General features: G+C 50.9%; 3 protein-coding genes across 3 annotated transcripts; 2 read left to right on the top strand and 1 right to left on the bottom strand.

Moving 5' to 3' along the window:
* Nucleotides 1-145: 145 nt before the first annotated feature.
* Nucleotides 146-918, top strand: N0V96_010121 (uncharacterized protein; the record flags this gene model as incomplete). Its single annotated transcript, XM_053196734.1, has 2 exons — nucleotides 146-165; nucleotides 219-918. The coding sequence occupies 2 exons, from the start codon at nucleotides 146-148 to the stop codon at nucleotides 916-918; spliced, it is 720 nt and encodes a 239-aa protein (XP_053045889.1).
* Nucleotides 919-963: 45 nt separating this feature from the next.
* N0V96_010120 (uncharacterized protein) lies at nucleotides 964-1,880 on the top strand (the record flags this gene model as incomplete). Its single annotated transcript, XM_065758854.1, has 2 exons — nucleotides 964-970; nucleotides 1,429-1,880. 2 exons carry the CDS (start codon nucleotides 964-966, stop codon nucleotides 1,878-1,880), a joined length of 459 nt encoding a protein of 152 aa, XP_065612621.1.
* A 9,545-nt stretch (nucleotides 1,881-11,425) lies between these two features.
* Nucleotides 11,426-12,344, bottom strand: N0V96_010119 (uncharacterized protein; the record flags this gene model as incomplete). The annotated part of the gene is made up of 2 exons (XM_065758853.1): nucleotides 11,426-11,920; nucleotides 12,015-12,344. 2 exons carry the CDS (start codon nucleotides 12,342-12,344, stop codon nucleotides 11,426-11,428), a joined length of 825 nt encoding a protein of 274 aa, XP_065612620.1.
* Between the last annotated feature and the right edge of the window lie 623 nt (nucleotides 12,345-12,967).

The raw sequence follows: 12,967 nt of genomic DNA, 5'->3' as shown, positions 1-12,967 counted from the left end.
AGCGTGTTTGAGCCAGATGTAGACCAGTCCCCCTTCTCAAGGGCTTAGACAAGCCCCCCGAAGGTCGCGACCTCTCATTTCAACATCTTCCTCCACCATAGATCTTCTGTCATTGGCTTTGAAATTTACACTGACCACGCTGAAAATGGCGTCCAAAGAGAAATGGTGAGTCTAGGATGCTTCTTTGAAGAGAATCAAGGGCTAATACAATCATCTAGGCAAAATACACCCGACGAAGAGCAGTCTCTCATGGCCGAAAACTGCAACGACGACTCAGTTTCTTCGACTACGGGGTTTCGAAGCCACAAAGCTTCACGATATCGCCTACTATTCAGGCCGTCAATTTCAACCTTGAAGGACTTGATCTTGATTGCCTTCGCAATCTTGGGCTTGGTTAGCCTCCTCCAGTCTCCAACAAACATCCCCTCTCACTTCCACTCGGAGGGAACCGCAACACCGGACAACTTGCACGCGGCACCTGCAGTCGCGTCTTGCGATTGCGGAAACTCCACCGCAGAAGCAGTCACTTTGGGCTGTAAATACGACTCCCTGGCTGCCGCTTGGCTTCCAGAGCACTGTCGGGATGACGAGCTGACGGCCGAGTTTGAGCGCTCTGGGCCCGGCCACGATGGGCAGTGGACGTACTGGGCTGATACCGCGCATACGCAAGAAATCAGCGTTGAAGAGATTGCGAAGATGGCAGATAACCAAGAGGAACTGCGGTTTCATATGTCTGGTCATTGGCATGTCCTGCATTGTATTTTCTATTGGAGAAAGGAGCACAGGGCGCGCTTCAATGGCAAGATGGTTGAGCCGCGGTCGGACAACGAGAAGCATATCAAGCATTGCGGAAAGATCTTCTTGGACCCAGGGTATGGCACTGTGGCTGGGGTGGCGTTGAACACTGATATGGAGTAAGAAGCGAGGATTCCCTTCGATTTCAACGCCTCGCGCACATTCGCCATGGAGTGTGTGACATGTTCTTCAAATCTCTTGAGTTCAGACAGTTTTCTAGAATCCTTTCATAGATAAATTCAAGTCGATCAAATCCAGCTGGAGCTTGAGAGAAGCCACTAGTAGGACGCGCTTGTGTCTTGTTCTGCCTTTGAGTTGGCACTGCCCACTTTGCCGCCTCTATATCAATAGGACAAGTCCACATACTACCCGCATACCATGATACCACAAACTGCAACCATCGTTCAAGTCTCAACTACATGGCTCCCCAAGCATTGAAACTTCCGTCGCCTACTTGCAAGTATCAGCCGCTCAATGATGAGACTGCAACCAACCCATCTGCAACTGCCAAAGACTCCACCACCAGACAGCCAAGCCGGCTTGTATTCGTCTCGCTACTCGCAACAGTCACTGTCCTCGGAACTCTACTACTAATTCTACTATCCCTGCATCTACGTCTTCTACAGTCAACAGCACCAAAGCAGAAACTGAGCTGCGGCAGCAGCGTCGCCGAAGCCCAGCAAGCAGGATGCGCCTTTGACGCTCTCGCCAAAGCCTGGCTGCCCACCGCCTGCCCCCGCTACGGCCTAGCCGAATTCGAAGCGGCGGCGGGCGCAACGCACAACCAATCTCGTTGGAGATACTGGCGGGACCAGGCCGGAGAGGAGGAGCTCAGCATGGAAGACCTCGCATCTCTCGGGAGGAGCGAGAAATGGTGGGGCACGGAGCGGGAACACTTGACGCACTGCGCGTGGATGCTGGTTCGAAAGGCGCGCGCATTTGCCGATGGTGGCAGGGTGGATAAGCTGACGGCGGACTTTGATCACTCCAAGCACTGTACCATGCTTCTGCTGTGGAGGGCGCTGCAGGCTGAGGGGATTGACGAGATGGATACGAGCGGAAACGTTGTGTTTGGAGGATGCTGATGCTTGTCTCTCGGAGGCTAGAACCGGTTGGTAGTTTCGAGGGAAAGTCTAAAACAACTGCACGATACAGAACTTTTGCAAGATTCATCACCTCGCATCGGTAAACTCGGCACCAAAGATGCTCGATAAGTGTTTCTCTTCAGCAGACTAGGCTATCTGCTACCATCTGATTGGGTTGATGTATCTGTGGTGATTGCAAAGACAACAACCTTGAAGACGGAACTCCGACCCACCATGTTGGTGCAATCAAGCATTGACTGCATGCATTAGCTCGAGAGGCAAAGCACCGCTGTCGCACTGAGGGACTTCTGTTATCGTGATATTGTTGTAGACGGAAATAGTGAGAAAGTATCGAAGACGCGGGTTGGCTCAAGTCTTGTGCGAGGATGAGGGGGATGAGCAGGACGAGAAGAAGATGAGGAGGGGACAGAACAGAGAGTAAGAGTCGTTTCGTAGCGGCTGTTGTATTGGCACCATCGTGAACCAGATCTCACAGAGCAGGAACCTCACAACTGAAGAGAACCAATTCACTCAGTTTCTCGTGAGTTCTGCATTTGATTACCTGGGATGCTTCCTGATTGATCTGACACCTTACAAGGCGTAAAATCGATATGACGACGGTTCCTCAAGCTGAATACGATGAGGACGAGCCTTTCCTCGCTGAATCATCATACACTGGTAACAAACGGAAACACGCAAGGCGCGAATCCGTGAAAAGGTTCCTCGGTCCTTTCCTCATTGGCGTGATCGCCTCATCTATCCTGTGGGCGGTGCCTCTGATCATCAACCGGACATCAGCGGTCACGAATGCCATTGCACCAGCTGCTCCTGTTACTACAAGCTGCGGCGTGAACCCAGACGAAGCCCGGGCCAGGGGCTGCCATTTCCAGCTCTGGTCATACAGCTGGGTGCCGCACAATTGCTTTGACGCCGACTTACACGACGACTTCATCAAGCTCCATGGCGAGGAGGGCTGGAAGTACTATCACAACAACAACAACAACAGCGAGGTAACAGAAGCAGCGAAAAGTTCGTCTCTTGAAGAGGTCTTGCTGGATCAGGTTCTTCTTGGGGAGGGCGACGGCCTATATTCGACCTGGGGCCAGCATTACTGGCACTGCGCCTTTTATTTGCGGCGCTTCTTCCGGGCCACGGGCGGCATCACCAACCGGGATCGGGACGCGCACCACAGCGTGCATTGCCAGGCGTGGCTGGCGGATCCGTTTGCGCACGACTGGGGGACGGTGAATATTCACCTGGAAGTGGGATACCACAAGTGCGAAGGGGATGGGCTGCGAGTGCTTGATAGAGAAAACGTCGTGTAAAGCTCCTCGTTGTAGACACGAATGCAGTGAGGTGCCTGTTTAGTTACTTAGTAAGAAATCTTGCTCGTAAAACTACTTAGGAACCCTAATCTGTAATTTGATGATAACTTCCCGCCATTAATTTGCCAACTGTAATCGCTAGCTTCCTTTGTGATTACTATCTTTGTCAAACGTCTGCAATCTGTGTAGCATGGTCTTGACGTGTTTGTCTGTCTTCCCCCTCTCTCTGCATAGCGGGGCAGGGAAGGCAAATTCAATGGGCGACTTGTATTTGTAGTGGACATCCCCGCTGTATTGTCCCTTAATACTCACTCCCTCAGTCTTAATTATAACCCCGTCATCATCCCACCACTATCCAACTCGGAGATGATGGGCCCAAAGTCCAAGTACTCTCAGCTCCAGAGTAAAAAAGCAGACGACGAAACCTCTGAAGAAGAAACCGTGTATCCAGACATATCAGCAAGACCCTACAGTCTAGCTTCTCTGACCACTCTTCTACTGGTATACTGCGCCTGTACCACGTCACTCATACTGGCAGCTGTGGCATTCGCTCTCGCTTCACCCGACGGTGTCCTCCATCACAAGGCACAATCCAGTCCTTTTCAAATTGAGGCAGTCTTTGGTCGGAGTTGGGCTCACATGTCGCTGGATCCCAAGTACGACAGCCTCTGGGAAGACGTTGAAGGAGATTCCGGCTCCATCATATTCAACCTCACGGATCCCGCCCAAGGGAACACGGGTATGAGCGCCACCATCGCCATGTAAGCACACCCTTCCCTTCAACAAAGAACGCACTACAACACGGTGCTGACTGATTACTCATACAGGTTTCACCAACTCCATTGCCTCTCCATATTTCGAAACGTCCTGCAAGAGGCCCATCGGGGGTTCGACCCGGGACTAGACTGGAACGACCACGATCACTGGCCGCATTGCCTCGACTATATGCGCAAGGTACCTATGGCCCTAACACTGAGTCGCCATGTAGCTTCTCTGAGCTAACGTGCTTCATGTAGAGCATTCTTTGCGCAGCGGATGGAACGATAGAGCAGCAGCCGATTCTGCCCAACGGTACAATTGCGCCGTTCATTGATGGCTCTCAGGATGTTCGGCATTGTGGCGATAACAGGCGCCTGATAGAGCAAATGAAGACGTACGGCAAGACTGTCACAACTAAGCCGTTCCCGTAGATGCAGCCGGAGTCGAAAGTTTATCTCATCTCATATTCAGACAGGGATCTAGGAGTTAAGAACACGACCTGTACCCTACCTGGAACATGCGAGATTATCTGAGAATACACCTCCTCTCCTTGTGATCATTGAGGTCCTCAACGGGACAGACACGTCGAAGCGAAAGCACTGCTACGTCATGACAAAATAATCATGAGGAGAATAATATGCCATGAATTAATGCCAGCGCAGACTCTTGATTGAGGTTTGTGCACGACTCTACCTTATCATGATTTCGCGAGTTTGAACGACCCAAGAGTTGGCGTGGAAGGTGTCAAGGAAATTTGGGCCGTGATTACAAGGTACCACTGAGAGGAGCTGACTGTGTTCGATAGTGATTCGGCCGAGGACGCACCTGCGATTCCTTGTCCACTTGGTCTCCTTCGTCGCCATGAAATTCTGGCTATCTGAGACGATAGACTATCAATTTCTTCCAACGGCATGGAGACAGAGACCAGCATACAACCTTTTCTGTTTTCCACCGCATTGTATGCGTTTGGTGAGCAATCGCAAGGGGAAGTACACTACAGTAAGGACGTGAGTTCAGAGGGAGGACGGATCCACTTTTATGCTCGATATGCAGTGGGCAGTAAGGTAGAAGAAGCCAGCAGCTGCGCGGAGTCCCTGACTAATGCCGAAGGTACTCATGCAATCCGTCTCCTTGCCATTTGACACAACAGCATCACCCCTGACCACCTACGATGGCTGAAGCCCTAGGCATTGCCTCGGCGCTAATTGCCATAGTCACGGCGACGATACAGACAAGCCAAATACTGTATGATACAATTCAAAGCTTTCGAAGTCACCAGCGATCGGTTCAGCAACTCTTGGATGAACTTTCGGCCCTGAAAGAGGTTCTCCAGTCCCTGGACACTCACATCCAGATCGAGGATGATGCGAATTTAGCGTCGCTCAAGACACCTCTCCTTCAATGTCGCCGAGCTTGTGCTGATTTCGATACGCTGATGACTGAGTGCACCAAGTATTCTGGGCGGCCGAGAACTAGCTTCCGAGGCTGGGTAAAAGTGAGGTATATGGAGAGCGATATACACGGCTTCACCAGTATGCTAGCGGGCTATAAATCAACCATAGCTATCGCCCTAGGTGATGCGAATCTGTCAGTCACTCGTCGAGATATCTCGTGTATTGTGCGTGCTAATGATACGAGGCAGTCGCTCTGCTACGGTCACCATTCAGCTGCTTGGGGAGTACAAGGACATGATTCACAGCACGACACAAGACCTAGAGGATCACCTCGAAGATATTAACGAGAAGTTGAGCCGTCTTGCTTCAAACAATACACCTTCATCCCCAGCAGTTACCACCGACATAGATCGGATCCAGAATGAGAGGGACAGCACAGAGGTTTGCCTTCAAATCTGTGCCAAAGTTCAAGCTCACATCGACACCATGCGCCTTCGACCAATTCCAGGTAGTCCGCCATCGCAAGGGATGTCCTGCCGGGACCTGGGGCATGCGACTGTCATGACCCTATCGACTTTGGACCACTGCAAGCAGATGATAGCTGACAACGTATCGGAGCTGCACCGGCACCAAGATGAGAACAAGAGACGACTGGCACGAGAAACCAGCGAGATTTCTCTGCCCACAGAAACCGACATTCAAAGCTTGAAGAAAGAGCTCGACAGCACTAAAGAATGTTTGGCCATATGCAACGCCGCATCACAAAGAGCAGTCAAGGGGGTCCATGTATTGGAGGACATGAGCACAGGCCATGATGGACAGCAGCTGTTTGTCTCTACTCTGGGTGATCTCTTCAACGTGAAAGGAGCGAGCACAGGCGACAGAGGTATCCAATTTGTCGGATCGGTATCAGAAGAGGCACTGCGGATTTTCTTCCAGAGCCAAACGAAAAAATAGAGTTGTCAAGGTTCATTAAACACGCCAAATCCCTTCTATGATGTCGCCGTAGATGGGCCAGAATCTTGTGTAAAGGAGGCCGTGGTCCGTCCTGTTCCTCGAAAAGTCGTTGCAGGAGGGGTATTATGTGGCCGGTCCGTATGTGTTCGATGCGAAACTACCATTTTTCCAAGTTCCTGGACAGACCCCTCGCCCCAAGACCCAACGCATTGGAACGAGCTGTCGCCGCCTTCAACGTTCTTGGCATCATACAAGTGATTCTTTGTAGACACCAGGAGCTGTACACCATTTGCCCCAACCTTCAAGTGCTCGAGCTTATGTGTTGGGAGAGTGTTGTTGTCGCGCATGGTTTCGCGGGAGTGATCGTCATCGTTTGCCATGTCGACGGCAGGGTCCTCGCTGGTGGAAGGAGTAACGGTTTCGTTCATTGGAGTGTCGAAATGCTGATCAGAGAGTATAGATGACAGATTGCCTTGCTCGATTGCTATATGTTCTCTATCTCCTGCGAATAGTCCTGGGACAAGAATGGTTCAAAGTGGCTGTTGCCCGGCGGATGCTATGAGTGTGGACGAAATTACCCCGCACGGAGTCAGCCTGCGCAATGTCTGCCTATCCGACCCGCGCTTGATGCTCGGATGATGGGCAGCGGTATCCACTTCCAGTCGTCATGGTCGGCATGGTGTCTATTCTTGGGGGACGGGTATTGGCAGTGTGATGGTTTCATCGAGACAGCTATATATTTCGGCTGAGCGGTATCTTTCGGTGCTAAATTTCAAGCCAATCCGGATGTGAGGCAATCTACAGACCAGATTCACTTCGATAGCTGTTGTATTTACGGTCCTATAGAAACCTCGGGAAAGTGCGACCGTCGTGATGTCGGCCACCTAACTAACAGTAGTCAAATGCGACGTTTCTCGATTGCTATGGCTTCAACCTGAATCTTGGAACAGCACTCATTCAACTGCCTACTGCTGCGGTCGCCCCACCCCCTTTTTTTTCTAAAACCTTCCCCCTCCTGTGTTCGTTTTTTAACTTCAGCTCATTCGCATCTTGTCTTTTCACTGTACTCTCACGAATATTCTAAGTGCTAATTCCCTAATCCAAGCCGAGCCTTATAAATAATTGAGGTACTAATACGCGTTTCCATGGAGCAGTCCGCCAACCGCCGATCGCCTGGCCGCACCAATTGAATCGTTCTTCCTCCTTTCCGACGGGATCGAAGAGAATTTACAGGCATAGCGCACCTTTAGAGAGCTGTTGGTGTCAGAGTCCTCCCAAAAAAAAAGCATCGCCGAGTACAAGATGGCATGGCATTAGTAGAGCTTAAGCTTCGCAAGACACACTAACAACGGCATCAGCAGATACGTAAAATAGGTATGAACATTGTTGACCTCATAGAATTTGCACGTTGAGGTGAGAGACAAAGCTCGATCAAGACCTTCTTTCCTGAGATAACTCCCTTATCAGACGTAGAGGGAAACAAGGAGACGCATACAGTTCTCCAGTATCTGCTCCGACGGCTGACCGCGTATCGAGAAGCGTGGGTAGATAATGAGTAGAGATAGCCGATATGTCCGTCAAGGGAATATTTAATACATACTATTATATTTAGTCTACGTAAGAGTATGGCGAGTCGAGGGTTTTCTTCTCACTGCTATCGTTGTGAACGTAAGTGAGCATCAATCACACGGATATTTTCATTATGCCCAAGGCATCTTAAACCTTCAATCATATCCTGGGCCCCAAATACGTTTTCAGGCCAGTTCCCTTGCTCAATTATAACCCGTTCACAGGCAGACCTAGGCTCACCCAAATACTGCTCAGTCGATCCTCTGTGGCCGTCTTAATTAAGTTCCTGCCGCTCGGGGCCTTTCTTATCTGAAAGCCTATGAAACAAGGCATGTGATATCGTAAATCAAGGATTATGTCAATACTGTGGAAGCTTCTTATCGAGATTTTGCAACAACTCGCGACACGATTCGATAGGCGTACTGCTTGTATGGCCCAAATAGGTAAGGTAATTGATCTGGCCAGTCCTGTTGCCCAAATACGCGGGCCAAGCCCTTCTCAGATGGCAATTGTAAAATATCGCTGGACGTGTACCAAGGCTAAGCCACCTATTTCGGAGTATACTTCCACGTCAGTGACACAAAAAACATATACTAGCAAAAGACAGCAAACCTCATCATCCTCTACATGTCTCAACATGAGCCGCGACCCCACTAAGCCCATCAACCCCGCCAACCCCACCTACGTCACCAAAAAGCGCCGTCACCAACCACAACAAAACTCACGATATCTGAACAAAAGATGTCAAAAACATACAACACCAGGTATTCGCTGGTCGTCACCGACCCAACTACTAATCCGGCCCTCATTAGTTTATCTATGGGAGAGCGGACGGGATCCCGAGTTTTCTAATGGGTATGGTCGTATGTGACGGTCGAAGGGGAGGTTCTAGTTCATGAACAGCAGAAGGCTGCGTATCGTGGCTCTCCCGCACCGCTCCTTAACTCGCCCAATCATCATTGTCTAGTGTAAAGACGAAAAGGTGAACAGGGAAAAGGATGATGGCCAGTATTCAAGACACGAACGGTTCAGTAGATGCAGTTCAATGTCTACTCTGACTTGAACAGGAGACAAGGCTCAGACAAGACGCAAAGTATGAAATTAGTTGCCGTACAGATGGGATGATTGTGTTATTTGGAAACAAGACATCTCACATCTTCGAATGACAACACTCCTGCTTCTTTCCCTCTTTTAACTTTCCAACCTTGACGTCGCCTTCGGCAGAGTCTGATCGTCCCAATAACGCACTCAACCTTCCGCCAAGGTTCCCAAGAACCTCGTGACAATGGTCGCCAAACCCATAAAGGCTCGCGTTCCTCGCCAAAACGAAGCGGATCGTGGCCCGCTCTTCCCAAAGAACCACTTACTTGAACTCTTCTCTTGAACAACATGCGCTCTCAGTTCCGCTGCACAGCTATCCACTCTGAAGACTACAAGCCCGACCACGGCACGCATAAAACATCGCAAGGACTGGCCTTCATGGCTAATACAGCTAAAATTCCAGGCCCATCAACGCAACATCTGGGAATACATCGACCCCACGGCACCACCCAACGCCTCGGATTCCACACAGCGGATCCTCTACATCCCAAAGATTGATGAGCTGGTTTCATGGCGACAGGTTCAACTCAAAGAGCAATATTTTCGAGAGTTACAAGCGGCCTATTCGGCAAGGGCGCGCGGGTCTCCTCAGCAGCCCCTGCCGCCTGCGCCAGCGGTAGTCACCCACGACGACGTCCGCGAGGAGTTTGCAGCACGTCTTGCAGAATACTATGAAGCTGTCGTCGAGCGCGACGATATCAGAAAGGAGTACCGAGCTGTGTGGAACTGGGTCCATGCAACAGTTGACGCGAGCGTGCTGTCCGCCGCGCGGGCGACTGCTGCTGCGGAGGATGACTGTAGCCTGCGAGGTGTCATGCGGGCCCTGCGAGTCCGATTTGGTCCCGCGAGGGATAGGGAAGGAAGCGTGGTATGGCGATTGTTTTTGGGCCGCGTTTTGGCGCAGAGGGTTTCCCAAAGGGTGAAGGCGCTTGTGAAGGATTCAGTTCACCGGATTCAACCGAAGACATACACCGTACCGAGTTTCTTGAAGCTTCCGAATGAGATGCTGTTTCATATCAGCAGCTTGTTTGAATTGCATGACCAGTTCATTCTGCGTCAAACCTGCAAAGACATGCAAACTCTCCTCCAGAAAGACTGGAAGCTGCTGTTCACTCGCCTTACCGTCAGTCAACAACAAGACTTTTTGGCTGCTTTGTCATTCACCAAACCCAACCACTGGGTCTGCGGAGGCTACCACCGGCTCCATCGCAATAACACGAACGACGTACCTTGGCATATGCTGCGTGCTTGCCCATATGACCAACATAAAGCACAATTCTTATCCCGTTTCGAAACTCGAGAGAGCCATGTTCAACTCGCACTCAAGCTTACAGGACTCGAAACAGCTGCCGACCAGGAGTATTTGAAAAAGATCATGTCGCCGTTTACCCCCGAGTCCGGCCCTTATTCAGGTCACAAGACCAAGTCTTGTTTCCACGCCGCGCCAAGAATTATCGCCGATAGGTTCATACTATATATGCAGCATGAGCTGATTTATCAAAAAGACCATGGTATTTGGTAAGTTTCAGAGAGCATCTGTCGGCACATCGGTGGATCTGAATCTCGGGTTGGCCCCCCAAAGGAACTTGGCAACGCCGTCAGATTGGCAGTCAATCAGCCGGGAATCGAAGTGAATGGCCACTGTTCACGCTGTCCAACAGATTATTCAGTCATACTTGGTCCGAGCCCGACAGACTCACCATCCGTGCTTGGTATGACTACGGTTCCTATAAGTCCCCCAATGACAAGTCTTGGACTGCACCCGTTTATGGTACCAGCAACACGTATTCGCCAGGTCCTAAGGTGTATCGTGACTCTGACAGCATTCGGATGCTGTACGCAACGGGCACCACACTTGGCAACGTCAGGTGATGGAATTAACTACCTACAAACAGAACTCTCTTTATAGTCTAGATCGGAAGAGATTCACTCAAAGCACTGTCCATGAAAGGACTGCGGGTTCAGGGTGTATTAGTAGCTTTGGGTGAACTAAGGTAGCTTGCACTTCTTCTTTATGTACAAGCCTTTCTCACCATCCTTTCGTTCTCATACTACATGCAGCGACCAACAAACTCTCTGTCCCATTGGCTCGATGTCTTCCTTGTTGACCTTCAGAAAGCCCACAGCACTTGTGTGTCCGTCCAAGTGCAAATCAATACCCGCAGACCAAAGAAGTCCTGTTCCACAAGTGCTTCTTTCGAGACCTTCTTGCGTATCTCTAGGCTAGTGAGTGCTAGTGATACTCTCTCCATTGTACTCACTCGCTCTGATCAACGCAGTCCGGGAAGGTCGAGATCATCCCAAGCTCCGGAGATAGGGATAAGGATCCTCAGCGGAGAAGGCGGCATCATATACGGCGAAAAAGTTATCAAAGTAACCTCCATTGTATCTGACTTGCACTGGTTCCTCGCCGTCGTCCTCGTCACCATCATCGTTGTCATCAGAGGGGTTGATATGCTGAGCGGTTGATATGCTGAGCGGTTCGAGTCGATGACGGAAAGCTATTTCCAGAAGGAAGACCATATAGGGAGGGAGTCGTTCTGTGCATGGCGTGCGAGCTAGAGATGCTGCGATTGATGACTTCGTCGGGTGCTGCAAAGAAGAGAGCCTCATCATCGACCTCTTCCTTGACCTCATCATCGGCCTCTTCCTTGATCTCACTTTCCTCGTCCTCTTGCTCGGCCTTGAGGCCTCTAAGCGACATGTGAAGAGGAGAGACTCGGCAGGAAGCTCGGCGACGCTTTCTAGGCCGCAGGGAGACATCTTCATCCTCTTCATCATGGTCCTCACCCTGTCTGTTCTGGAGGGCCTGGGCGCGAGTGCGGTCCTGAACCGCATTGTTCTGTTGAACAATGCGGCCAGCCTCGGAAGGTCCAGCTTGTGCAGCAGCGGCATTGTTGATAATTCCAGCTCGGAGATCGTTGTTCCCATCCTCCTTTATTCATCATTAGCCGCGGCATCACGCGTGAATATGGCAGTAATAGAAGTTGGTGATGCTTGGTGAGATGAAATGAGATGAAATGGCTTACCTTGGTGATGAGATAGATGATTTTAACCTGACTTCCCTCAGGAACCGAGTCGAGAACCATCTTTTGCATCGAAGCAAGCTTGGGATCGCCAAGGCGGCCGGAGACGCCAGCAATGCTGGTGCCGGGGACAATGTCTTCATTGCCAAAGACGCATTGGGTCTGGGAGGGGCCCTCGGTGAGCCTCTTTGCCATCTTGGCAGTCTCATCAATGAGATTCTCGTTGCCGTCCTGCTGTTGATGGTCGCGAGGGTGAGCGCGAAGCTGAGGCGGATCGATTGGGGTCGCAAATGCCCCGGTGGCATTGCGCTTGGGGATATTGTGGGAGCTCATCTTCGCAATGAGATGACGGACGTTGAAAGATGAGCAGGTAAGGATGGCTGAAGAGGCGATCGAGTCGCGATGATGTGTGTTCCGGCGACGCTCGGTCGAGAAGGAAGAAGCTGTTGAGGGATGAGTCGCAAGGGACACAATGAATAGGAGAGTGGAATTTGGAAAGGAGGAAAGAAGCCTGCATGGGCCCGAGATGAAGAGGGGAAGAAACGCGGTGGTTGTTTGGGAGTCTTGATCAAGGCGGATGAAGAAGGGAGGTAGAAAGCCTCTGAATGGAAGGAGGCAAGTGTGGGCGCGGTCCAGCGTGAAGAGGTGAAGTATTCAGAAGACCTTGCAACGCCTGGGGCGAGGAAAAACAACAGATGCGTCTGATTCACAGTGTCGACCAAACAAGTCTCGTGGGCTAGAGGGCTTCCTTCACCTTCGAGTTACTATGAATGTGGAGACGATGCTGTGGATGAGTGTGTATGCGAACTACCTACTGAATAAACTCACGTGAGCTGAATACAGATGATTTGAACCCGTTGTTCTGACCTGGGACGCCTGTCATATTCCGCCACTTGGAGGGATCTCTCCTCTCGACCAACTTCGCGTGATGGCCCCAGGATTGAACAACAGAGCCA

Source organism: Colletotrichum fioriniae (assembly GCF_027942845.1).
Source record: "Colletotrichum fioriniae strain IMI 355084 chromosome Unknown scaffold_13, whole genome shotgun sequence".
Taxonomy (NCBI): domain Eukaryota; kingdom Fungi; phylum Ascomycota; class Sordariomycetes; order Glomerellales; family Glomerellaceae; genus Colletotrichum; species Colletotrichum fioriniae.
This window is presented reverse-complemented; position numbering and strand designations above follow the sequence as displayed.